Source organism: Mangifera indica, chromosome 20, assembly GCF_011075055.1.
Source record: "Mangifera indica cultivar Alphonso chromosome 20, CATAS_Mindica_2.1, whole genome shotgun sequence".
NCBI classification, from domain to species: Eukaryota; Viridiplantae; Streptophyta; class Magnoliopsida; order Sapindales; family Anacardiaceae; genus Mangifera; species Mangifera indica.
Window position 1 is genome coordinate 9,248,779 of NC_058156.1, and position 26,337 is coordinate 9,275,115.

The 26,337-nt window shown below is 33.3% G+C and overlaps 1 protein-coding gene across 1 annotated transcript; it reads left to right on the forward strand.

Annotated features, from left to right (window-relative positions):
* The first annotated feature begins 11,322 nt into the window (after positions 1-11,322).
* LOC123204304 (DNAJ protein JJJ1 homolog) lies at positions 11,323-12,231 on the forward strand. The gene has a single exon (XM_044620913.1). It carries the CDS (start codon positions 11,323-11,325, stop codon positions 12,229-12,231), a length of 909 nt encoding a protein of 302 aa, XP_044476848.1.
* Positions 12,232-26,337: the final 14,106 nt, after the last annotated feature.

Genomic DNA, 26,337 nt, shown 5'->3' on the forward strand with positions numbered 1-26,337 from the left:
CTTGTTTAATTTTATAATCTATGGTAGATATTCTTTTTTTAAAAGAATATAAGTCTCATCATGTTTTTTCTAGAAATTGTAAGACAAATCCAAGATAAATTCAAAAAATATTGGAAAAAAAACACCTTTACTATTTGTTATACCCACTCTTCTAAACCCTAGAGCAAAATTATCAAGAGTATAAAATTTATTAGAAACTATAAGTGATAATTTGTTAGTACCTATATCTTGTAAAATAAATGACATTCGAAAATCTTTACTTGAAATATATAATATTTATAAAATTAAATTTGGAAGGACGTCACAAACTTCCGAACCATAGGTAAGTTTAGGTGGTTAATTCATCTAGACTTACGTCGTATTTATGGTCTATTTTGCATAAAGTTAAACAACATGATAGGTCAAATTTCAAATTATAGTAAGTTTATGATTATATTAATATTAATTATTTTCCAGAAATTATGACTAAAAACCATGACTTTTTCAATATTCTAGTATGGTGAAAAGCACATTAAAATACTTATCTTGTGTTTTCTACCATGACATGTAATCTACTAACGTCTCTAGTATTTATTGTAACATCAAAATCAACTTTTAATGCAAATAGATGCATGTACGATGGCAAACGATCCAACTTAAACCCTACTATGATTGAGATGATAATGTGCATGAAAGATTAGGTAATTGCAAAGTTCAAGTTGTAGAATCGGGTTGCGGATGATATATTTAAAGATTAGGTAATTGCAAAGTTCAAGTTGTAGAATCGGGTTGCGGATGATATATTTAAAGATTAGATGAATAAAAATTATATAGATAAGAATTAGAATTTATATATTATATAAATGAATTAATTTGTATCATGTCCGATTCTTTTCATCCTGTAATCATGGTATTCTTCTACCATAAATGAGAAATTATCAATAAAATATTTTAGATAGTGTCCTCAATTCTATTAATTTGAATAAATTATTAAAATCTAATTATATGAAAAAATTATTTTATTAATAAAATTAACAGGCCACTCACGAAAAGCCCACGGGTTGACCCACTACAATGCGGCCTTATTTGATGTCCCTACTATAATCAATGTACGGGCATGCATGTTTTTGTCCTTAGAATGATCGTGCATTTGAGTTTGGAATGCTAATTCCAAGCTATTCTTGCCACGTTTTTACTCTGAAACAAAACTTATAAATATATCATGGTTTCTAACATATATATTTATATACAATACCAACTAACCTTATAACAGAGTATAGAGATTATTTGGAAAACAACATCAAGGTAGATCAAAACCCATGTATCACTACTATACTCAAAACATGATTATTAGATTCATCAGATGTCACAATATTCGTCTAACCATTCAACTAGATCATAGCATCCTCATAAATACCAACACAAAGGCTCCTATGTTCTTGCTTTCCAACTAAAAGAATTTGATGTCACCCTCTCCTCTCTTGATCACTAAAAACTATAATCGTAGGAGAAGATTGATACCAAATCAATCTCTCACAACTTGGGTAAGAATTGAAGTACATGATATGGGATAATGGCGTGATATTTGTGATAATGTGACTTATACAAAAATTTAAACTATAACGACATGCACGGATGTGTAACCTTCATACATAGTTGTTTATTAGTTTAAAAACTCACTTTTAACACTTAATCACACTGTTATGATCCAAAAATAACGTAATAGACATATTAAAAGACAAAATTACCCTTAAGAGATACTTGTTAGTGTTACATCATGCGATTGGGTATTTTGTTGGGACCTAATTTGATATTTCTTTTAAGTGCACAAACTTTTATTGCAAAGAAAATCTCCATTCCGACATCTTTCAAGGAACACAAATAAACCTTCCATCTTGAGAACAAGAAGACCTTCGTTTAGTAATAAATTTGTTCAAACCTTTTCAAAGGGATTTTCCTATTACCTCTGTGACAACAATATTCTATTACTATAAATAGTTTATTTTAGTTGAATAATGATAGGAATAAACCCTAAAATATAATTAGAATTAGGGTTCTTGTGATAGTCCTATCAATATAACCTCTCCTAAAGAGAGGAGAGACAAACACAAAAATGCACTCGCTCCCTTTTGTAACATTCTCTTCTTTTGAATAAATCTTGTAAGATAAAATTAACAACTACAATTACGGACAATATTTTTAAAACATTGGGCTGAACTATGTTAAAAATTTTGTGTCTTATTTATTTTCTCTTTTTTCATATCATGTTGTAGTACATATCCCAATCTTTTACCAGATTTTTATCACTCTTATCATTCTTACTTAATGCTTGGGATTACTTCAATTGATAACAAATAGTCTTATATATCAACAACCCTCTTCTTCTTCCCCACTCCTCACCATGTTAACCACCTCAAAGATGTGTCCCAAGCCCTGAAAGACATGACAGAATATGGGAAGCAAAGATGGATACCCAATTTAGATCACTATGTGAATAGTTCTTTTTGAAGGACTTGTATTAGGAGGATTAGCCGGTGGTATGTGTCTTTCTTCTGCTTAATCGTAAATTCTATCCTTCAAAATTATATCTTCTGAATTCATTATAAGTATTGCCTTCCGCTTGTTCATCGATTACATTGTGCAGGTTTTGCTGCATATCTTACCACCCCCTTAGATGTCATCAAAACAAGAATGCAAGTACAGGGATCACCTGTATTGTACCTCTTTCTTCAGGCATCTAGTTTTAAGGAGATGCATTTGTCAATAGAATTTCTCAAACTTTGAAGCTATTGGGTTTGGATCCACCCATGATGGGCATTTGGAATTAACTGTGGTTGGGCAGTTGGATCGGTGGTTAAAAAGCAGTTGGACGTATATAAAAATGTCCTAAAACTACCAAATGAAAAAGTGACACAAAAATCATTCTCTCCTCCAGGAACACTTTTTCTCCCCTCTGCCCAAGAAGAAAAAAACAGAAAACCAGAATACGGGGCTGCCAAAAAGTCTCCTCCAGAATCCAGATACAGCAAATGGTGTTGTGGAAATCATGTAGTTGGAATGGTTCGGATGCATCTCGAATACATAATCAAATCTGGGTATGCAATTTCCTATAATTTGATTTAGAGAATTTGGCATATCAGATTTCCAACAGAAGCGAATTTCAGAACTAGAAAATATAGCAAGAATAACATTTCTATTATTATTGGAAACTCATAGGTACAAGGGCTGGTTGGATGCGGTTCATAGGATCTAGATGATGGAAGGTGCCAAGGGAATGTTCAGAGGAAGCATCCCCAGGATTACTTGGTATATTCCAGCCTCCGCCCTCACCTTCATGGCGGTTGAGTTCCTCAGAGAACATTTTAACCAAAAATTAGATAATGATTTTACTGAAGAAGTTTGCAAGCCTGTCCATAGAGAGAAAATAATCTATACGAGAAGTGGAATAGGATAAATCTCAATATTGACCCAAACTGTTTATCTTATGGGGAAAAGAGTTAGAGAACATTAATTAATCCATTTAGACTGAGTAAATCCCATCTCTTATTTTGTTCATTATAATGTGAATCCATTGCTTGTAATCTTTTCTGTCATCAGTAAGACACAATTGTTTGATTAAAAGAAATAAAAAGGTGGGTCAATGCCTAGAGTTGGATTCAAATCGAGTTTGTTTAAGTTTGAGTTCGAGTTTAAACGAACCTGAAACAAGTTTAGCTTAAATGAACTCAAGTCTAAGAGTTCAATATTTTTGAGTTCAAGCTTAAAAAATTTAGTACGAATTGACTAAAATGATATTATTTTGGTTAATATACGTTCAAACAATATCGTTTTAGCATTAAACTGAGTTTGAGCTTGACTCTAATTATTTTGACACATAACACGCCAAGAGATAGGTTTATTCTTGAATAATATTAGATGAGTTTTTCTTGAACAACACAGGTGGAAATATGCAATTAGATCTGAATCTAACCTAAGACGATGCAATTTACCCTAAAGCAATTCAAGATTACATTTAGCCAATACCATTCCAATTATTTAGAATAGTGGTAGATTCAATATTTGATTTTATTTTCTATAAAAGATAGGAATATAAGTGATTAATTCTCAACTTACTAAAGAGAAAAAACTTTATAATATATGGGCCAAATGAATATTTTCCACCCAAGGTTTGATGCAAACCCAACTTTCCACTTGTTAACTATAAAAATCTAAGTACTTATTCGTTTATTAAATTTTGCTATTATTATCAGGGGTAAAATTATCATTTATCAAAATATTAAAAATAATAATTTACCATATTTTTCCCTTTAAATTTAAAAATCTAACAAATGTCTCTCACTTAAAGTTTGAAAAATCAATATTTTTCTTTAAGGGTTTTCCAACCACCATTTTCGACAGCCAGAGATGGGATGATGACATTTTCCCTCCTTCCTGGCTTCTCTCTTAGCCCTGCTCTATTTTCAACCATCACCGACTGATGAAACCGATTGAGGAAGAAATTTCTTTGTCTCCAGTTGAAGACGTTTTATCTTTGTCGGCCTACTATTTATTTTATAAATTGCTAAATCTACCCTTTTTTTGGATACAAAACTAACTTCTGAATTTTAAATGATGGGTGGAAAATTATATTTCTCAAACGAGCAGGGCGGACAAAAACGAGCAGGGTGGATACAAAGTTATTTGGATTCTTTATGATTCCTCGCCACCTCAGCCAATGCATTGGATTTTTTTTTATTCTTTTAATAAAAATAAAATTCCCATTGGTTTTCCAGACTTCCGTACAACAAATTTTTTCCATATAAATTAAGCATTCAAAGCTCATCTACCTCCCAAAATTATATTCAATGGCGTCTCCTTCTTCAAAACGATGCCTATATGAAATCCTCGGCCTGACCGTCAACTCCTCGCCGGGCGAAATTCTCTCCGCTTACAAGAAACTAGCTCTCCAACGCCACCCAGACAAGCTCCTCCAGTCCGGTTTAACTCACCACCAAGCACCGCTCAGTTCAAAGAACTCAACTTCGCCTACAGTGTTCTCTCCTACCGCAAATAGCGCGCCTGGTATGATTCTCATCGCACAGATTCTTCTCTCCAATCTTGATTCGTTTTTTAACTCTGTCCCCAATATTTTCTTCCGTTTCTCCAACCCCGCCTTTCCCGCCTTTTCTGGATATTCGGATTCTAGTAACGGATTTTACAAAGTGTACTCTGATTTTTTCGAAAAGATTTACAAGAGTGAAGTGGATTGCGTAAAGAAATTAGGGTTGGGATTGGACACGGTGCAGGAGGTGCCAAGAATGGGGAATTTACTGAGTCCGGTGAAGGAAGTGAGGGTCAGTACGGTGGTGGACTTCCGGTGAGTGGAGGGAAAAACGGCGTCGGAGACAGAGGAATTGAAAGAAGAGTATGATGAGAGGGTGAGAAAAATGGCGGGGTTTGTGAGAAATAGAGATAAAAGAGTGATTGATTTACTGAGAAAGGTAAAGATTGAGCAAGAAAGAAGACAGGTGGAGGAATTGGAGATGGAGATGAGGAGGAAAGATTATTGTTGTGAGTTGTGCGGAGAAAAATTTCAGAGGGAGAAGCGTGAGCAATGGAGGAAGCGCATGCAAGATGTGGTTGAATTTTGGCAGAGTTTCGTGGAGGAAGAGGGGGAGAGCGAGGAACTGTGTGAGAGATGCATTAAAACGACGTCGGCCTGGGACTCTCGTGTGTAGCTTTTGAGAGGAAAAAGTTTCCGGATTTGAGGTTTAAGGAGGGTTTAGTCGTATTACAGTGAAGGTCATGTCGTTTCATAATTACAAGTTTAGTTAGTTGTTAATTACAGGTTTAGGTAGGCTATAAATATTTAGTAGTTTAATACTTGATAATAATAATAATCAAAAATCATGTGAATTTATTCATTGTAACTTATTGTCTAGCGTATTGAAACCTTACATCTAAAACTTAGGTCTTATGCGAAAATCTACAGTAATAAATAGTACACAAAATTAAAGCAATCGCACTTCCCTTACCGGATCACTAAACACTCCTCAAATTTCAGTTCCTGAAACCTTTTCTTCTAAGAAACTATAAACAAGAGTCCTAGGCCGATGTCGTTTTATAGCATCTCTGATACTATTCCTCCTCCTTCTCCTCTTCCTACACAAAACTCTACCTAAATTCAACCACATTCTACACGTGCTTCCTCCATTGCTTACACTTCTCCCTTTGAAACTTCTCTCTGCATATGTCATATAAATACTCCTTTCTCATCTTCTCCATCTCCAATTCTTTCACATCTCTTCTTACTCGCTCAATCTTCTTCCTATGCTCATGTACCATTCTCAATAAATTTATCACTCTTTCTCATGAACTTTGCCAATTTTCTCACCCTCTCATTATAGTCTCCTTTCAACTCCTCCCTCCCTTATGCCGTCTTGCCCTTCACCCACATGAAGTCCATCACTTGCCCCAGTATTTATAAAACTCCCTCACTTCCTTTACCAAACTTTGTAAATTCCCCATTCTTGGTGCCTCTTGCATCGTGTCCAATAATGTCTTTATGAAATCGATTTCATTCTCATGAATTTTGTCAAAAAAATCAAAGTATATTTTGTGAAATCCGTTACCAGAATCTGAATATCCAAAAAAGGCAAGAAAGGTGAGATTGGAGAAATGGAAGAAAAGATTGGGGATGGAGTTAAGTAATGAATCAAGGTCGGAGAAAATAATCTTTGTGCAGTGAGAATCATACCAGGCGCGCTATTTGTGGTCAGAGAGAACATTGTAGCAAAGTTGAGTTCTTGGAACTGAGGTGTGCACCATACTGTGGCTACTATGTTCTACTGCACACTATTGGGCCTTACTACAAATAGTTTAGGAAGATAATTTTACAGGTGTCCTCTCGTAGCAACTCATATGACTAAAGTCATGAACTACAATGTATGCATTTCGAACCACTAACTCAACCCATGTTCATATTGGTTTTTACTGTAACTTGTCTCTCATGCCTTATTGATAATTACTCTATCAGCATGTTTGGTACCACTGAATATCCATTGTAATACTCTCATATATGCTATAGGGGTATTTTAGCATTTTGTCTTGATTTACATATGAATGCAACTTAGAAATGATTAAATATGAGAATGAGTTGTGATTTGGCATAATGAACGACTTAACATGAAGAGAGCATGCCCCTACATTAGCTCACCACATGGACAATCGATGGGGATTGCCATGTTGGCGAATTAAGCATATGCACAACCATGCATCAAACAATAAGTGTGAAACCCCATGATTTCGAGGAAGGTTAACACTTTCAATTCAACAAGTGACCCTAGAGTGGAGGGAACTTTAGAGAGGGGAGAGTCGTCTAGTGGAGTTGACCACAAAATCCAAGAAGATTGACACTTCGATGACCTAGAATTAGGAGAGTTGGAAACACTACAACCTTCGCTAGATTCTAAGGTAAGTAGGAGCATGTTCTATCCTTTATGGAGTTTGACATGATATCAATAGGTTGTTGTGATATAGAGGGGATTATGTTCTGTTGGTTTGGCTTAATACTCCTATGCATGTCGTATATGTTTTGAAGAATCAGATGGTCAGGAAATTCTTGAATCTTGGTTCAATCTATGAAGGATGTTGATATGTTGTAGTAATGCTAGAAATCTTTGTTTCAATATATTTGAAAATCGAGATCTTAGGCATGAGTGGTTTTGAATCTTGATTAGTGTTATGAGAATTAGGATGTTTCTCGGTTATTGTAATAGGTAGATTGGCAAGACTTTAAGCCTTGTTGTTGTTGATTAATTTTGACGATTATAGTCATAGTAGTTGAATCATATATTATATCGTTTATCGAAAACTTATTTTTATATATCGTGTATTAAGTATCATATCGTATCATCTAATACAGTTTTTAAAAAATAAAATAAAAAATATTAAAAAAATATAATTGATGCATTATCATTTTTAAAAATATCACAAGCACCTTTAAAAATTAAAAATTTTTCACATACATTTTTACTATATCATTATGTTCTCTAAAAAGTGTATCAATGTACGATATGTTTACTGTATCATATTAACTACGATACACCTTATAATACGTATTATTTTTTATCTGTATTGTATCGTATCGTAAAATATATATCGTGCATTATAAGATATTGATAATTATAATTATAGTGTGTTCTGATAGTGGTAAGATGTTAGTCAGATTGTAACACGGACTAATCTGGCTTTCGCAGTCGGGAAAGCTTTGAAACTATACCTGGGACGTTTATTAGTGCATCACCTGTTGAATTAAAGAACTAAAATTTTCGTAGCACTAATTTCTTCATACTTTAGCAAGGAGTTTCCCCCTTTCTGATTTTCACGTTCCTTTCATATTTAGGCTCGTGAATCAGGAGGCGCTGACATATATACTTGTTATGCTGGTGTTCAACTTCAGAGATTTGATAAATTCCCTGAACTAGCTTAGCTTGTCTTCTCTGAAATTATTTTCTGTCTCCATCAACAAAGAGACGAAGATGAATCATCTCCGCCTCTTCCTCAATGAAAAGACAAGACAACTTCATCTCGTTTTCATAGACAGAGACGTCCGAGTTAAAGAGGGAAGAGATAAAATTATATATTTTTTAATATTATTAATAAAATGACAATTTTATCTTTAACCTTAACAGAAAATTCTAATAATAGTTAGTTTATTGATAAATATTTTGGTTTTTTAAGTGTTATAGGTATATATTTATCTTTATATTAAAACTTGGGTAAGAAATAGTCGTTTGGCCTATAATTTGTTGTTAGGCCGTAGTGGCTCCTGCATGACTGTTCTTTAAGTTCTCCTAATAGCTTTCACGTATCTTTTATGTTTTTCGTAATTGCTTTTGCACTGTTAGGAATCGTGTAAAAACTTGAATTGAAATATGAATGAAGAGTGTGCAATTGCTATTCTATTTGCCCAATAAGGGGTGGATACAAATCGGATCGAATCCAAATATCCCTTAATTTGAGCTTAATTCAAATAAAAAATTGTCTTATTTAAATTCCATTCAAATAAAAAATAATTGTTTGAATTCAGTCCTTTGTCCCTACAATATGTTTACAGAAAATGAAAATATGCAAAACAGAGATATTATCCTCTCACAGATAGCAAATCATATTGTGGATATGATATTTAATAATGCTTCGGACATTGCGGATCATCCAACGACTAATTCGATGCAACTCAGATACGCAATTTTCAGAATTGGCATTATTTTCCAACATGTTTACACCTTGCTGGTTATGTACATTGATTAAATTGTGCAGGTTTTGCGGCGAGGGATCAACTGTAAGCTACCACTTTCTTCAAGCATCTAGTTTTAAGGAGATGCATTTGTCAATAGACTTCGTCAAACTTCATGGCTATTCAGTTCCTCATAGAGAAAAAAGAACTATACCAGAAGTGGCAGAAGATAAAATTGACCCAAATTGTATATCTTCCGAGGAACTGGAATATTTTTGGGTTTGAGTTAAAATTTAAACAAATTACATGAAATTGAGACATAGAAACAAGTTAGGATGATGCATGGAAATGTTTTACTTTATCTGAATTGAAAATCGCAATAAAAATAGCCCTGAATCAATGAAATTAAAGGCCAAAATCGACAACCAAGTCGTGTTCTCGTTTTAATATGTTTATTAGGTTTATTGGGGCTCCTTTTTTTTATTTATCTTTTTTTTTTAACGGACAACATTAGTAGATAGATGTATATGTAAAAAGGAAATACGAAGGTGGACTAGTGCCCATCATATAGAGCTTTATGAAAAACTCAAAAATCTTATGTATATAAACACCAAAGAATAGTAAGACTCGACTACTCCTTGCATATTAGTTAAAACCAAGTTAATGATCTGTTGATTCCATCGTTATTTTGACACATAACACATCAAAACAATATTGGAAGAGATTTTCTCAGACGACATAAGTGAAAATATGCAATTCGATCTGAATCCAACTTTAGATATGATGCAAGTTAGCCTAAAGCAATTTGATCACATTGCATTCAAGATTGTATATAGTCAATACTATTTTAGTTATTTAGAATAGTCTAGATAGGAATATTAGTGATTAATTCCCAAGTTGCTGAAGAAAAAAAAAAAAATTTTAATGTATTGACCAGACCTCATCATGTTGAAGTTTGAATGCGGATAAAAAAATGGTGATGCCACAAGGTTTAACATTTGTTAACAGAGTTGCAGGTTCCAGCTTCTAGCGGATAATGTTTCTAGTTTCAAATATTTCCCTTTTATCTTTAAATTTTGATTTCGATTTTGGTTTCAGTTTTTTAAGAAATGGAATCGGAATCGGAATTTATTCAGGGGAGACTATTTTGATTTCAATTTTGGTTTCGGTTTTTTAAGAAATGGAATCGGAATTGAAACTTATTCAAGGGAGACTAATTTTGGGTAGAAACCAAAACCGAATTGGGATAAATTTTAATGTTATTCAAACGTGTTAACACAAAAAATAATATTAATAATAAATTAATAAAAAAAAAATATAATAAATATTGATTTAATACTTTTTATTGAATGTGGTAAGTAGAAATATGAAATTCGATTTAAATTCAACCTAAGGTGATGTAATTTAGCCTAAACCAATTTGACTATATCGAATCCAAAACTATTCCAATTACTTAGAATAGTTCTCCTAGATTCAATATTTGATTTTATTTTCTATTAAAGATAGGAATATAAGTGATTAATCCTCGACTTGTTAAAGAAAAAAAAAACTTTATAATATATAAGTCAAATGACTATTTTTCACTCAAGGCTTAATGTAATTTTAATTTTTCATCTATTAACTATAAAAAATTTAAATACTCACTTCTCTGTTAAATTTTGTTATTACTATCAAGAGTAAAATTGTTATTTATTAAAATATTTGAAAAAATTAAAAATTTGTCATATTTTCTTAAGCTTAAAAATATGATTAAAAATTAAAAATAAGGCTTGTGGGATAATCCGATTGGTTACTATAATGAGTCAAAAAAATTTAACTAGGTAAAATTATTAATTTAATTGATAAAAATACCCTATTATGGATACAAAATTAACTTTTGAAGTTTAAATGATGGGTGGAAAATTGTATTTCTAAAACGAGCTGGGTGGAAAATGTAATTTCCGCTTATTAAAGTACTAAAAATCTATAAATCATAAAGTAAAGTGAATTTATAAACTAATATTATTTTAATAATAAAATATTCCCATTGGTTCCGTACAACAATTTTTCCATATAAAAGGAGATTCCATTCCAACAAATTTATCATTCTAACTTCTAAGCTCCGCAGCCTCTGATTACATTATTCAATGGCGTCTTCAAACCGATGCCTGTACGAAGTGCTGGGCCTGACCGTCAACTCCTTGCCTGAGGAAATTCGCTCCGCTTACAAGAAACTAGCTCTCCAATGCCATCCAGACAAACTCCTCCGATCCGGCTTAACTCCCGACCAAGCCACCGCTCAGTTCCAAGAACTCAACTTTGCTTATAGTGTACTCTCCGACCCCAAACAACGCGCCTGGTATGATTCTCACCGCACACGGATTCTTTTCTCCGATCTTGATTCGTTCATTAGTTCTGTCCTTAGTCTTTTCTTCCATTTCTCCCACCCAGCCTTTCCCGCCTTTTCCGGATATTCGGATTACGGTAATGGTTTTTACAAAGTGTACTCTGATTTATTCGACAAGATTCATAATAACGAAATCAATTTCGTCAAGAAAGTAGGGCTAGGATTGGAAAAGGTGCCGGATGCGCCAAGAATGGGGAATTTACAGAGTCCGGTGAAAGCAGTGAGCGAGTTTTATAATTACTGGCGTGGGTTCAGTACGGTGATGGACTTCCGGTGGGTGAAGGGCAAGACGGCGTTGGAAAGGGAGGAATTGAAAGGAGAGTATAATGAGAGGGTAAGAAAAATGGCAGAGTTCGTGAGAAAGAGAGACAAGAGAGTGCTTGATTTACTTGGAATGGTAAATGAGCACAGGAAAAAGATTGAGCGAGAAAGAAAACAACTGGAAGAATTAGAGATGGAGAAGAAGAGGAAAGAATATGTCTGTGAGGTATGCGGAGAGAAGTTTCAGAGAGAGAAGCGTGAACAATGGAGAAAGCGCGTGCAGGATGTGGCCGAATTTGGGCAGAGTTTCGTGGAGGAAGAGGAGGTGAGGGAGGTACAGTGTTGGAGATGCATTAAAACGACGTCGGCCTGGGACTCTTTTGTATAATTTTTTCGAGGAAACATTTTCGGGAATTGAGGTTCATAGAGGCCAAGGCAACGTCGTTTTATTATCAGGGTTTAGCTAAGGGAGGGTTTTGCTTGATATGGAATTCGTAGAATTTGGATATAGAATATATCTGTGAGGTTTAATAAAATTAACTATGCAATTCAATATATTTTTGTCAAAAGACCAGAGAAAACAGAAAGCCTTTTTAAAGTAGTTCAATTTATTATTCAAAAGTTTACGTTCATTTTTTTATTATTAAGTTTTTGGGATAAAATTTAGTAAAGTAATTATAAATCATACAAAAAGGCTTTTGAAAGAGTTTTAGGACCCTTTATTTCCTTTGCATAATCTTTTATTTATAAGATCAAATAATATTTTTAGAACCAGAGTGAAAATTGACTCAATGGAAGGGCACTTTTAAAGTGGTTCCTTATTCTCAAGGCCTCCCTCAATCTTTTTCTTATGTGCATTTACCATTTGCTAAATATATCACTTTCGTATCTCTATTTCTCACCCTCTCATTATACTCTCCTTTCAACTCCTCCTTCTTTGCCATCATCCCACCCTCCACCCAGTGAAAGTTCCATCACTGTACTGAACCAGTCCCAATATTTATAAAACTCCCTCACTTCCTTCATCGGACTTTGTAAATTCCCTATTCTCGATGCCTCCTATATCATGTCCAATTTCAACACTAATTTCTTTATAAAATTAATTTTGTTTTTGTGAATCTTGTTGAAAAAATCAAAGTACATTTTGTAAAACCCATTATCGAAATCCAAATATTTAGAGAAGGTGGGAAAGGCTAGCTTAGAGAAATGGAAGAAAAGATTGGGGATAGAACGAATCAAGGTCGAAGAAAAGAATGCGTGCACGATGAGAATCATATCAGGCAGGTCATTTGGGGTCGAAAAGAACATTATAAGCAAAGTTGAGTTCTTGGAACTGAGTTGTGCACGTTACTGTAGGTACTATATCCTACTATAGAGTACTAGGCCATATTATGAGCAATGTTGGAAGAAAATCCATAGATGTCTTCTCATAACAAACCTTATAATTAAAGTCATGGCCATATTATAATTGGCATTTGGCTGAATGATTCACAAATACATTATTCACCACTTTCAGGGCAAACACACAAAGAGCAGAAAACATAAGAGGGATAAAAAGTCATTGGACAAACATTAAGAAAGCCAAATTAACGCAAAGTTTAGAACGATCATAGGAAGTCAAGTTAGTAATGCCATTTTTCTTTTTGGATTGGTATTAAACTTGTTGTGATTGATGAATTCATTTTTGGGATGCTTGGATTTTATAATATGATGATATATGAGAATGAATGTACATAAACTTTACTGTATTTTCATGTTAAAAACATGTTAAACTTGATAAACATAGAAACATATGAAAATCTATGGCCTGTTCTGAATGTGTGCAATAGAGCAAGTTAAAGTATAATTTTTGGAATGAAAAGCATGACCTAAGGTAGAGGTTTAAACTCTGCACAAAAAGACATAGAAATTGTGGATGAAGAATGTTGAGTTTGAATTTAAGACGATGGTAGATGGTTGGGCACAAAGAGATAAACAATCGTGCATGCATTAAGTCGATTATAACATGATTATGCATCGGATGAATGATGGTGACCTTACATTTAAGAATGTACAATCATATATTATGAGGTGCACACCCATGTAAGTAGTCATTGGGCACATGATCATAAGCACAAAGGGTGCATAGTCGTGATAGGAAGAGTTGGAATCATGGCCGTGCACTTTTCATGCCTAACGACCATATGCTATATAATTAGAAGGACCGAACTAAGGTGAGAAAAAATAAAGAAGGAAAAATATTCTGTTGTCTTGTACGACCATGTAAGGAGTAATAGAAAGATCAATTTTATGAAACCAAAACTACCCTTTTTTTTTTACACAATTTTCTGCATATAGCAACATTTTAACAATTGGTGCACTTAACAGTGAAGCCAAGGAATAAATTACAAAAACCTGATGAAATGTAAATCAAGGATTTGTGCTAGGTAATAGATCATACAGGCCAAGTTTAAAATAATCTATCATCTAATATATACGAAAGTTAATTGAACAGCCATAACTTGAACATTAATATGTGATATATATATATATATATATATATAGCTTTTAAAAGACATCAAGCTTAACAATAATTTCCCATATGAACTAGGAAACCTAATGAGTCCTAAGGTCCCCGCCCAAACTCTTTATAAGCAAAATAAGGGCTGAAAAATAAGGCAATTGTAGGTCTGATCACAGACTTAGCTGCTTGATGGTAGTAAAGGCTTGTCCTTCAGCATTCCAACTCAATCTCTACAACAGATGGATCAGCATTCTTAACATAACTCGTAGTAAGAAAATCCTTTATGCATGGTTTATGATTTACTTCTTTCGAGTTAGAACCTTGGTGTGCGCAAGTTCTCTCCAACTCCAACTTTTATTGTCTTCCACTAGGATCAAACTATTGTTTCCCTTCATCCAAAGATGGATCATCCAATCCGAATAAATGATTAATCAACCAAGCAAACAATAATAATTGACACACTCAACCCTAGCCGAAAATAACAGTTTATAAAATGATCCATTGAAACACAAGAAAGACCGAATGAACCATAATTGTGATCAAGTCTGAAAACAATTACCATGTCAGTATGTAACCTCCATCTTTAACACATCACAACACAGTTTGAAATAAGCATTAAAGCTTAAAACAACAACAAATAATCAGAAACAGAGCAAGAACTGGCAAGAAGCAAAGACATATACTATATCAAAGCATACAACCATACTATTTACATAATATTAAAAAATAAATTAATAATTATAATATTAAAAATTAATTTTTTATTAAAATTAAGTCGGTCTGCCCAGCCTATAGACACTTCTATTAAGAACCATTATTATTTTAAGAAAATTGATTATATTAATATTTTCCATAAATTATAGTGAGTTTTATAATTATATTAATATTAATTATTTTCCATAAATTATGACTAAAAATTGTGACTTTTTCAATATTCTACTATGGTAGAGAGCACATAAAAACACTTATCTTGTATTTTCTGTCATGACATATGATCTACTAACGTTTTTTATATTTATCGTAACATTAAAATCAACTTTTAGTGCAAGTGGATGAATATACAATGGCAAACCATCCAACTTAAACTATACTATGGTTGAGATGATAATATGCATGAAAGATTAGGTAATTGCAAAATTCAAGTTGTAGAATCGGGTTGCAGATGATATATTTAAAGATTTCAAGAATTTAAAGGTTGAAGTATAAAAATTATATAGATAAGAATTGGAATTTATATATTATATAAATGAATTAATTTGTATCATGTTTGATTTTTTTCATCGTATAATCATGGTATTCCTCTACTATAAGTGAGAGATTATCAATAAAATATTTTAGATAATGTCCTCAATTCTATTAATTTGAATAAATTATTAATATTAATTATATGAAAAAATTATTTTATTAATAAAATTAACAACCCACTCGTGAAAGGCCCACAGGGTGACCTACTACAATGCGGCCTAATTTGACGTCTCTATTATAATCAATGTATGGTCATGCATGTTTTGTCCTTAGAATGACCGTGCATTTGAGTTTGGAATGCTAATCCCAAGCTACTCTTGCCATGTTTTCACTCCGAAACAAAACTAATAAATATATCATTGTTTGTAACATATATACAATACCAAATAACTTTATTTCTTCTCATTCAATAGGTTAATAGAGTATAGAGATTATTTGGAAAACAATATCAAGGTAGATCAAAACCCATATATCACTACTATACTCAAAACATGATTATTAGATTCATCAAATGTCACAATATTCATCTAACCATTCAACTAGATCATGGCATCCTCATCAATACCAATACAAAGGCTCCCATGTTCTTGCTTTCCAACGAGAAGAATTTGATGTCACCCTCTCATCTCTTGATCACTGAAAACTATGATGTTAGTGTTACATCATGCGATTGGGTATTTTGTTGGTACCCAATTTGATATTCCTCATAAGTGCACAAACTTTCATTGCAAAAAAATCTTCATTCCAGCATGCTTCAAGGAACACAAATAATCCTTCCATCCTAAGAACAATAAGAAGACCACCATTTAGTAATAAATTTGTTCAAAACTTTTCAAAAGAATTTTCCTATTACCCTCTGTGACAACAATATTCTATTACTGTAAATATTTTATTTTAGTTGAATAATGATAGGAACAAACGCCGAAAATATCATTAGAATTAGAGTTCTCATGATACTCCTATAAATATAACTTCTCCTAAAGAGAGGAGAGACAAATACAAAAATGCGCTTACTCCCTTCTGTAACATTCTCTTCTGCAGAATAAATCTTGTAAGATAACATTAACTATAGTTGTGGACAATGTTTTTTAAACATCAGGCTAAACTATGTTAAATGTGTTGTGTCTTCTTTATTTTCTCTTTACTCATATCATGTTGTAGTACATGTCCGAATCATTTACAGATTTTTATCACCCTTATCATTCTTACTAGATGCTTGGCATTACTTCAATTGATAACAAATGGTCTTATATATCAACAACCTCTTCTTCTTCCCCACTTTTCACCATGTTAACCACCTCAAAGATGTGTCCCAAGCCCTGAAAGATATGACAGAATATGGGAAGCAAAGATGGATACCCAATTTAGATCACTATGTGAATAGTTCTTTTTGAAGGACTTGTATTAGGAGGATTAGCTGGTGGTATGTGTCTTTCTTATGCTTAATCGTAAATTCTATCCTTCAAAATTATATCTTCTGAATTCATTATAAGTGTTGCCTTCCGCTTGTTCATCGATTACATTGTGCAGGTTTTGCTGCATATCTTACCACCCCTCAGATGTCATCAAAAGTACAGGGATCAACTGTAAGGTACCACTTTCTTTAGGCATCTATTTTTAAGGAGATGCATTTGTCAATAGACTTTCTCAAACTTTGAAGCTATTGGGTTTGGGTCCACCTATTCCAGGCATTTGGAATTAACTGCAGTTGGGCAGTTGGATCAGTGGTTAAAAGACAGTTGGACATATATAAAAATGTCCTAAAACTACCAAATGAAAAACTGACGCAAAAATCAATCTCTCCTCCCAGGAACGCCTTTTCTCCCCTCTGCCTAAGAAGAAAAAAACAGAGAACCAGAATACAAGGCCACCAAAAGCTCTCCTCCAGGATCCAGATACAAAGTGCATGAGAGGAAATGGTGCTGTGGAAATCACATAGTTGGAATGCTTCGGATGCATCTCAAATACATAATCAAATCTGGGTATGCAATTTCCTATGAACTGATTTAGAGAATTCGGCATATCAGATTTCCAGCAGAACCGAATATCAGAACTAGAAATTATAGCGAGAATAACATTTCTATTATTATTGGAAACTCAGAGGTAAAAGGGGTGGTTGGATGCGGTTCATAGGATCTGGATGATGGAAGGTGCCAAGGGAATGTTCAGAGGAAGCATGCCCAGGGTTACTTGGAATATTCCGGCCTCCGCCCTCACCTTCATGGCGGTTGAGTTCCTCAGAGACCATTTTAACCAAAAATTAGATAATGATTTTACTGAAGAAGTTGCAAGCTTGTCCATAAAGAAAAAAGAATCTATACAAGAAAGAAAAAAAGGATTTGAAGTTAGTGACAAAGGATGCTGTGGTACGGGAACATTTGAAGTAGGAATTTTTTGCAATCAGTGGACTCTGAATTCATGTTTTGATGCCTCCAAGTATGTTTTCTGGGACAGTTACCACCCAACAGAAGCAGCCTATAGAGTAGTCGTGGATCACGTCTACCAAAATATTATAAACGGGTTGTTATTGTGATTTATTTATTAATAAAATTATGTGTATTTAATTTGTATACATAATTTTGATATACAAATAATATATCATTATATAATTAAAAATTTTTAATTAAAAATAAAGTAGTATCTAATCATATGGTGATGTATCATCTGTATATTCAAATTATGTATAAAAAAATATATACACATAACATTGTTCTTTATATAATAAGATTATTATTATAATATTTTATGCATGTATTGATAGATACAAACAAATTAAGGTATTACTTTATTATTGCACTAGTGATTTTAAATAAAAAATAAAATTAACAATTAAATTCAGTGTTGACACATGCATTATTATTCTAAAATTATAATTATGCATGTGTTATCACTTTCTGTGTCATCCTCACTAGATTTTGCATGTATATATTCAACATATGTACTTTGAAACTTTCATTTGATAAAATTATATGTAACTTTCAGTGTTTTTGGTTCAAGAGAGATAAATTACAGATAAATCTATTGAAATTCTGAGATTCAAGAGAGGTTCAAGAAAGAATCTATACAAGAAATGGCATAGGATAAATCTCAATAGTTACCCAAATTGTATATCTTCTGAGGAACCGAGTTGGAGAACATAATTGATCCATTTATTAAGTTTACCGGGGCTCCATTTTTTTTTTTGTTTAAACAGGGATTAGTATATTGATGTATAAATAAGAAACACAAAGGTGGATCAGTGCCTAGGATTGGATTTAAACTAAATTTGTTTGAGTTTAATATTTTGGAACTCAAACTTTATGGATGTTCGACTTATAAAGCTTGTGACTTTAAAAAATTCAATACGAATCGACTAAAATGTTATCGTTTTGGTCAATATATGACAAAACAACATTGTTTTAGTGTTAAATCGAGTTCAACAAGCTCGAGCTTGGGTCTACTAAAATAAGTTGAATTTGAGCTTAAATGAGTTCAAGTTTGACTCAGCTCGAGTTTAGCCTTACTAGTGCCTACTATATAAAGCTTTACAAGAAACTCAAAAATCTTGTTTATATGAACATCAAAGAGTAGTGAGACTCGACTACTACTTGCACACTACATCAGCTCAATTACTCTTTGCATATTAATTAAAACCAAGTCAGTGAAACGATGTTTCTTTCATTATTTTGACAATAACATGCCAAAAGAAGGTTTATTCTTGAATAATATTAGATGAGTTTTTCTTGAACAACATAAGTGGAAACATGCAATTCGACCTGAATCTAACCTATGATGATGCAATTTACCCTAAAGCAATTCAAGATTACATTTAGCCAATACTATTCCAATTATTTAGAATAGTGGTAGATTCAATATTTGATTTTATTTTCTATTAAAGATAGGAATATAAGTGATGAATATTTCCCACCCAAGGTTTGATGCAAGCCCGACTTCCGCATTACTAATTATAAAAAATCTAAACATGTATTCATCTATTAAATTTTACTATTATTGTCAGAGGTAAAATTGTTATTTATGAAAATATTAAAAAATAAAAAATTATTATATTTTCCCCTTAAGTTTAAAAATCTAACAAATTTTCTCTACTTAAAATTTGAAAAATCAACATTTCCTCCTAAGGTTTTTTTAACCACTATTGTCAACAGCCAAAGATGGCAACAATGACATTTTTCGTCCCTCTCGACTTCTCTCTCAATCCTGTTCTATTTTTTACCATCATTGACCGTCAAAGACAATTCTTTGTCTCCAGATGAAGATGTTTCGTCTTTGTTGGCCTAATATATATTTTATAAATTGATAAACCTACCTTTGTATGTATGCAAAACTAACTTCTGAATTTTGAATGATGGATGGAAAATTATATTTCTCAAAGGAGGTGGGTGGACAATAAACTTTATTGAAATTAAAGTTGTTTGGTTCATTATGATTCCTCGCCACCTCAGCCAATGCATTGGATTTTTTTTCTTCTTTTAATAAAAATAAAATTCCCATTGGTTTTCAAGGCTTCCGTACAACAAATTTTTTCCACGTAAATAAAGCATTCAAAGTTCATCTGCCTCCCAAAATTATATTCAATGGCGTCTCCTTCTTCAAAACGATGCCTATACGAAATCCTCGGCCTGACCGTCAACTCCTCGCCGAACGAAGTTCGCTCCGCTTACAAGAAACTAGCTCTCCGACGCCACCCAGACAAGCTCCTCCAGTCCGGTTTAACTCACCACCAAGCCACCGCTCAGTTCAAAGAACTCAACTTCGCCTACAGTGTTCTCTCCTACCCCAAACAGCGCGCCTGGTATGATTCTCATCGCACAGATTCTTTCCTCCAATCTTGATTCGTTTTGAACTCCGTCCCCAATATTTTCTTCCATTTCTTCAACCCAGCCTTTCCCGCCTTTTCTGGATATTCGGATTCTGGTAAGGATTTTACGAAGTGTACTCTGATTTTTTCGACAAGATTTACAAGACCGAAGTGGATTTCGTAAAGAAATCAGGGTTGGGATTGGACACGATGCAGGAGGTGCCAAGAATGGGGAATTTACAGAGTCCGGTGAAGGAAGTGAGGGTCAGTACGGTGGTGGACTTCCGGTGGGTGGAAGGAAAAACGGCGTCGGAGACGGAGGAATTGAAAGAGGAGTATAATGAGAGGGTGAGAAAAATGGCGGAGTTTGTGAGAAAGAGAGATAAAAGAGTGATTGATTTACTGAGAAAGGTAAAGATTGAGCAAGAAAGAAGACAGGTGGAGGAATTGGAGATGGAGGTGAAGAGGAAAGATTATTGTTGTGAGTTGTCCGGACAAACTTTCAGAGGGAGAAGCGTGATGAGCAATGGAGGAAGCGCGTGCAGGATGTGGTTGAATTTTGGCAGAGTTTCGTGGAGGAAGAGGGGGAGAGCGAGGAACTGTGTGAGAGATGCATTAAAACGACGTCGGCCTGGGACTCTCGTGTGTAGCTTTTGAGGGGTAAAAGTTTCCTGAGTTGAGGTTTAAGGAGGGTTCAGTCATTTTACAGTGAAGGTCATGTCGTTTCATAGTTACAAGTTTAGTTAGTTGTTAATTACAGGTTTAGGTAGGCTATAAATATTTACTAGTTTAATACTTGGTAATAATAATTAAAACAAAATCATGTGAATTTATTCATTGTAACTTATTGTCTAGCTTATTTGAAACCTTATATCTAAAACTTAGATCTTATGCGAAAATCTACAATAATGAGTAGTACACAAAATTAAAGCGAACACACTTCCCTTACCGGATCACGAAACACTCCTCAAACTTCAGTTCCGGAAACCTTTTCTTCTAAGAAACTATAAACAAGAGTCCTAGGCTGGTGTTGTTTTATAGCATCTCCGACACTATTCCTCCTCCTCCTCTTCCTCCTCAAAACTCTGCCCAAATTCAACCACATTCGACATATGCTTCCTCCATTGCTCACGCTTCTCGCTTTGAATCTCTCTGTATACCTCACATAAATACTCTTTTCTCATCTTCTCCATCTCCAATTCTTTCACGTCTCTTCTTGCTTGCTCAATCTTTTTCCTATGCTCATTTGCCTTTCTCTATAAATTTAGCACTCTTTCTCATGAACTTTGCCATTTTTCTCACCCTGTTGTTATACTCTCCTTTCAACTCCACCCTCCCTTACGTCGTCTTGCCCTTCACCCACATGAAGTCCATCATCATATTGAACCTGCCCCAGTATTTATAAAACTCCCTCACTTCCTTCACCAAACTTTGTAAACTCCCCATTCTTGGCGCCTCTCGTACCGTGTCCAATCCCACCCCTAATTTCTTTAAGAAATTAGTTTCATTATTGTGAATTTTGTCGAAAAAATCAGAGTATATTTTGTGAAATTCGTTACCAGAATCTAAATATTCAAAAAAGGCAGGAAAGGCGAGATTGGAGAAATAGAAGAAAAGATTAGGGATGGAGTTAAGGAATGAATCAAGGTTGGAGAAAATAATCTTTGTGAGGTGAGAATCATACCAGGCGTGTTGTTTGTGGTCAGGGAGAACATTGTAAGCAAAGCTGAGTTCTTGGAATTGAGGTGTGCACCCTATCGTGGCTACTATGTTCTACCGCACACTATTAGGCCCTACTACAAACAGTTTAGGAAGAAATTTTTATTATATTGTACGATACATTCATTGTATTGTATAAACTACGATACACCTCATAATACATATAATTTTTCATCTGTATCATATTGTTTCATAAGATATAAATAGTATATTATAGGATATTAATAACTATGATTATTGTATGTTCTCATAGTGCTAAGATGTTAGTTAGATTGTAACACAGACTGATCTAGCTTCCGCAGTCGGAAAAGCTTTAAAGCTATACCTGTTGAATCAAAGAACTATAATTTTCCTAAAACTAATTTCTTCGTACATTAGCAGGGAGTTTCTCCCTTTCTGATTTTCATGTTCCTTCTCATATTTAGGCTAATCAATCAGGAGGCGCTGACATATATATTTGTTATGCTGCTGTTCAGATCTGTTGCTGCAAAAGCCGATTGGCTGGTGTTCAACTTCAAAGATTTGATAAATTCCCTGAAATAGCTTATCTTGTCTTCTCTGAAATTATTTTGTCTCTGTCAACGAGTTTGTCTCCGTCAATGAAGAGATGAGACACCTCATTGACGGAGACATCCTCTGGTGAAGAGGGAGATAGTCAGGCTAAAGGTGGAGATGGTATCGACCACCATCGATAGAGATTGGAGATGGGAGAAAACCCATGGGATTTAGAGGGAAAAAGTTATTTTTCAAAGTTAAGGTTGAAGGTTGCAATGTGAGTTTTGAAAATTAGGAGGGAATGAGATAAAATGATATATTTTTTAATATTATTGATAAAATAAAATAACAATTTTGCTCTTAGTCCTAACAAAAAATTTTAATAATAGTTGACCTATAAAAAAGTGTTTGAGTTTTTTAAGAGTCGTGAGTATATATTTATCTTTACATTAAAACTTGAGTGGAAAATAGTCCATTGGCCTATAATTTGTTATAAGGCCATAGAGGATCCTGCATTACTATTCTTTATGTTCTCCTAATAGCTTTCACGTATTTTTTATGTTTCTAGTAATCGTCGCTTTTGCGTTGGTAGGGATTGTGTAAAAACTTGAATTGAAATATGAATGAAGAGTGTGCAATTGCTATTCTGTTTGCCCAGAAAAAGGTGGATACAAATTGGATCGAGTCTAAACATCCTTTGGTTCGAACTTAGTTTGAATAAAAAATTATTTGATTTGAGTTCGATTCAAATAAAAAATTATCCGGCTCAATTTGACTCAAATTTGTAATTCGAATTAATTGGTTGAATTCATTCCCCTGGTCTGTACAATATGTTTATAGAAAATGAAAATATGCAAGACAGAGATATTCACCTCTCATAGAATTCAGGCAAAGTACATGTAGCAAATCATGTTGTGGATATGATATTTCATAACGCCTCGGAGATTGTGGATCATCCAACAACTAATCCGATGCAATTCGGGTACGCAGTTTATTGTTTTCAGAATTGGCATTATTTTCCAACATGTTTACACCTTGCTGGTTATGTTCATTGATTAAATTGTGCAGGTTTTGCGGCATATCTTACCACCTCCTTGAATGTCATCAAAACAAGGAGGGATCAGCCGTAAGCTACCGCTTTCCTCAAGCATCCAGTTTTAAGGAGACGCATTTGTCAATGGACTTTCTCAAACTTCATGGCTATTCAGTTCCTCACAGAGAAAAAAGAACTATACGAGAAGTTGCATAGGATAGTATTGACCCAAATTGTATATCTTCCGAGGAACTGGAATATTTTTGGGTTCGAATGACAATTTGTACAAGTTACATGAAACTGAGACATGGAAACAAGTTAGGATGATGCCTGGAAATGTTTTACATTATTTGAATTGAAAATCGCATCAAAAATAGTCCTAAATCGTTGAAATCAGAGGCCAAATTTGAGAACCAAGTCGTGTTCCCCTTTTAATATTTTTATTAGTTTATTGGGGCTCCTTTTTTTCATTTATCTTTTTTTTTTTTTAACGGAGAACATTAGTATATAGATGTATATATAAAAAGGAAGTACGAAGGTGGACTAGTGCCCACCATATAGAGCTTTATGAAAAACTCAAAAATTTTCTGTGTATGAACACTAAAGAGCAATGAGACTCGACTATTCCTTGTATGTTAGTTAAAACCAAATCAATGATCCATTGATTCTATCGTTATTTTGACACTTAACACATCAAAACAATATTGAATGAGTTTTTCTCGGATGACATTAGTGAAAATATACAATTCAATCTAAATCCAACTTTAGATATGATACAAGTTAGCCTAAAGCAATTTGACCAGATCGCACCCAAGATTACATATAGTCAATATTACTTCAATTATTTAGAATAGTGCTAGATTAAAATTTTGATTTTATTTTTTTTATTAACGATAGGAATATTAGTGATTAATTCCCAAGTATTGACCAGACCTCATCATGTTGAAGTTTGAATGCGGATAAAAAAATGGGTGATGCCAGGAGGTTTAACGTTTGTTAACAGAGTTGCAGTTTTCTGGTAAATATAATAAAGTTGCAGGTTCCAGCTTCTAGCGGATAATGTTTCTAGTTTCAAATATTTTCCTTTTATCCTTAAATTTTGATTACAATTTTGGTTTCAGTTTCTTTAAGAAATGGAATCGGAATTGGAACTAATTCAAGGGAGACTAATTCTAGATAGAAACCAAAACCGAAAGGTTCCAATTTTGAATCGGTTTTTTAACTTAACCGAAAGATTCAATATTTGATTTTATTTTCTATTAAAGATAGGAATATGAGTGATTAACCCTCGACTTGTTAAAGATAAAAAAACTTTGTAGTGTATAAGTGAAATAACTATTTTTCACTCAAGGTTTAATGTAATTTCAATTTTTTACCTATTAACTATAAAAAATTTAAACACTTATCTATCTGTTAAATTTTATTATTATTACTAAGATAAAATTATTATTTGTCAAAATATTTAAAAAAATAAAAATTTATCACATTTTCTTAAGTTTAAAAATCTAACAAATTTTTCTTATCTAAAATTTGAAAAATCAATATTTCTTTCTAAAGTTATTTTAGACACCATTGTCTACGATTAGAGATTGCACAATGGCATTCTCCCTCTCTCTCGGGTTCTCTCTCAATCTTGTTTCATTTTTTACCATCATGAACCAATAAAATTGGCCAGTGAAGGCATTTCTTTGTCTCTAGACGAAGATATTTTATAAATTGATAAATCTACCTTTTTATGGATACAAAACTAACTTCTGACTTTTAAATGATGGGTGGAAAATTATACTTCTCAAACGAGCTGGGTGGAAAAAAACTTTATTGAAATTAAAGTTATTTGGATTCTTTATGATTCCTCGCCACCTCAGCCAATGCATTGGATTTTTTTTTCTTCTTTTAATAAAAATAAAATTCCCATTGGTTTTCAAGTCTTCCGTACAACAAATTTTTTCCATATAAATTAAGCATTCAAAGGGCATCTGCCTCCCAAAATTATATTCAATGCCTCTTGTTCTTCAAAACTATGCCTATACGAAATTGATTTTCTTTTAGATCAATCTAAAATTGATTCGAACTTTTTTGTACCTAAATCCGATTTTTTATGTTAAGTTAACGAGTCATATCATAAATAGTCAAATGGCGGCCTTATGGTACCAATACTAACAAATTATTTATCAATTTTAATTTTTAATTTGACCTCGGTCAAATATTTTTCACACCACAAAACGAATGTTGATCCTAGAGGTGGCACGGGTTGGCCCATCCCGAGCCCCTTTTTTGGCCGAATCTATTACTGTAATGGATCATATTAAGTTTACAGATTATCCAATTTTGCCTAAGCCTAGAAATAAGGCTTGTGGAATAACCCAACTGGTTACTGTAACGAGTCAAAAATATTTAATTGGGTAAAAATATTAATTTAATTGATAAAAATACCCTATTATGGATACAAAATTAACTTCTGAATTTTAAATGATGGGTGGAAAATTATATTTCTAAAACGAGCTGGGTCGAACATGTAATTTGAACTTATTAAAATACTAAGAATTTATAAATCATAAAGTTAAGTGTATTTATAAATTAATATTATTTTAATAATAAAAAATTCCCATTGGTTCCGTACAACAATTTTTCCCTGTAAAAAGATATTCCATTCCAACAAATTTATCATTCTAAGCTCTGCAGCCTCTGATTACATTATTCA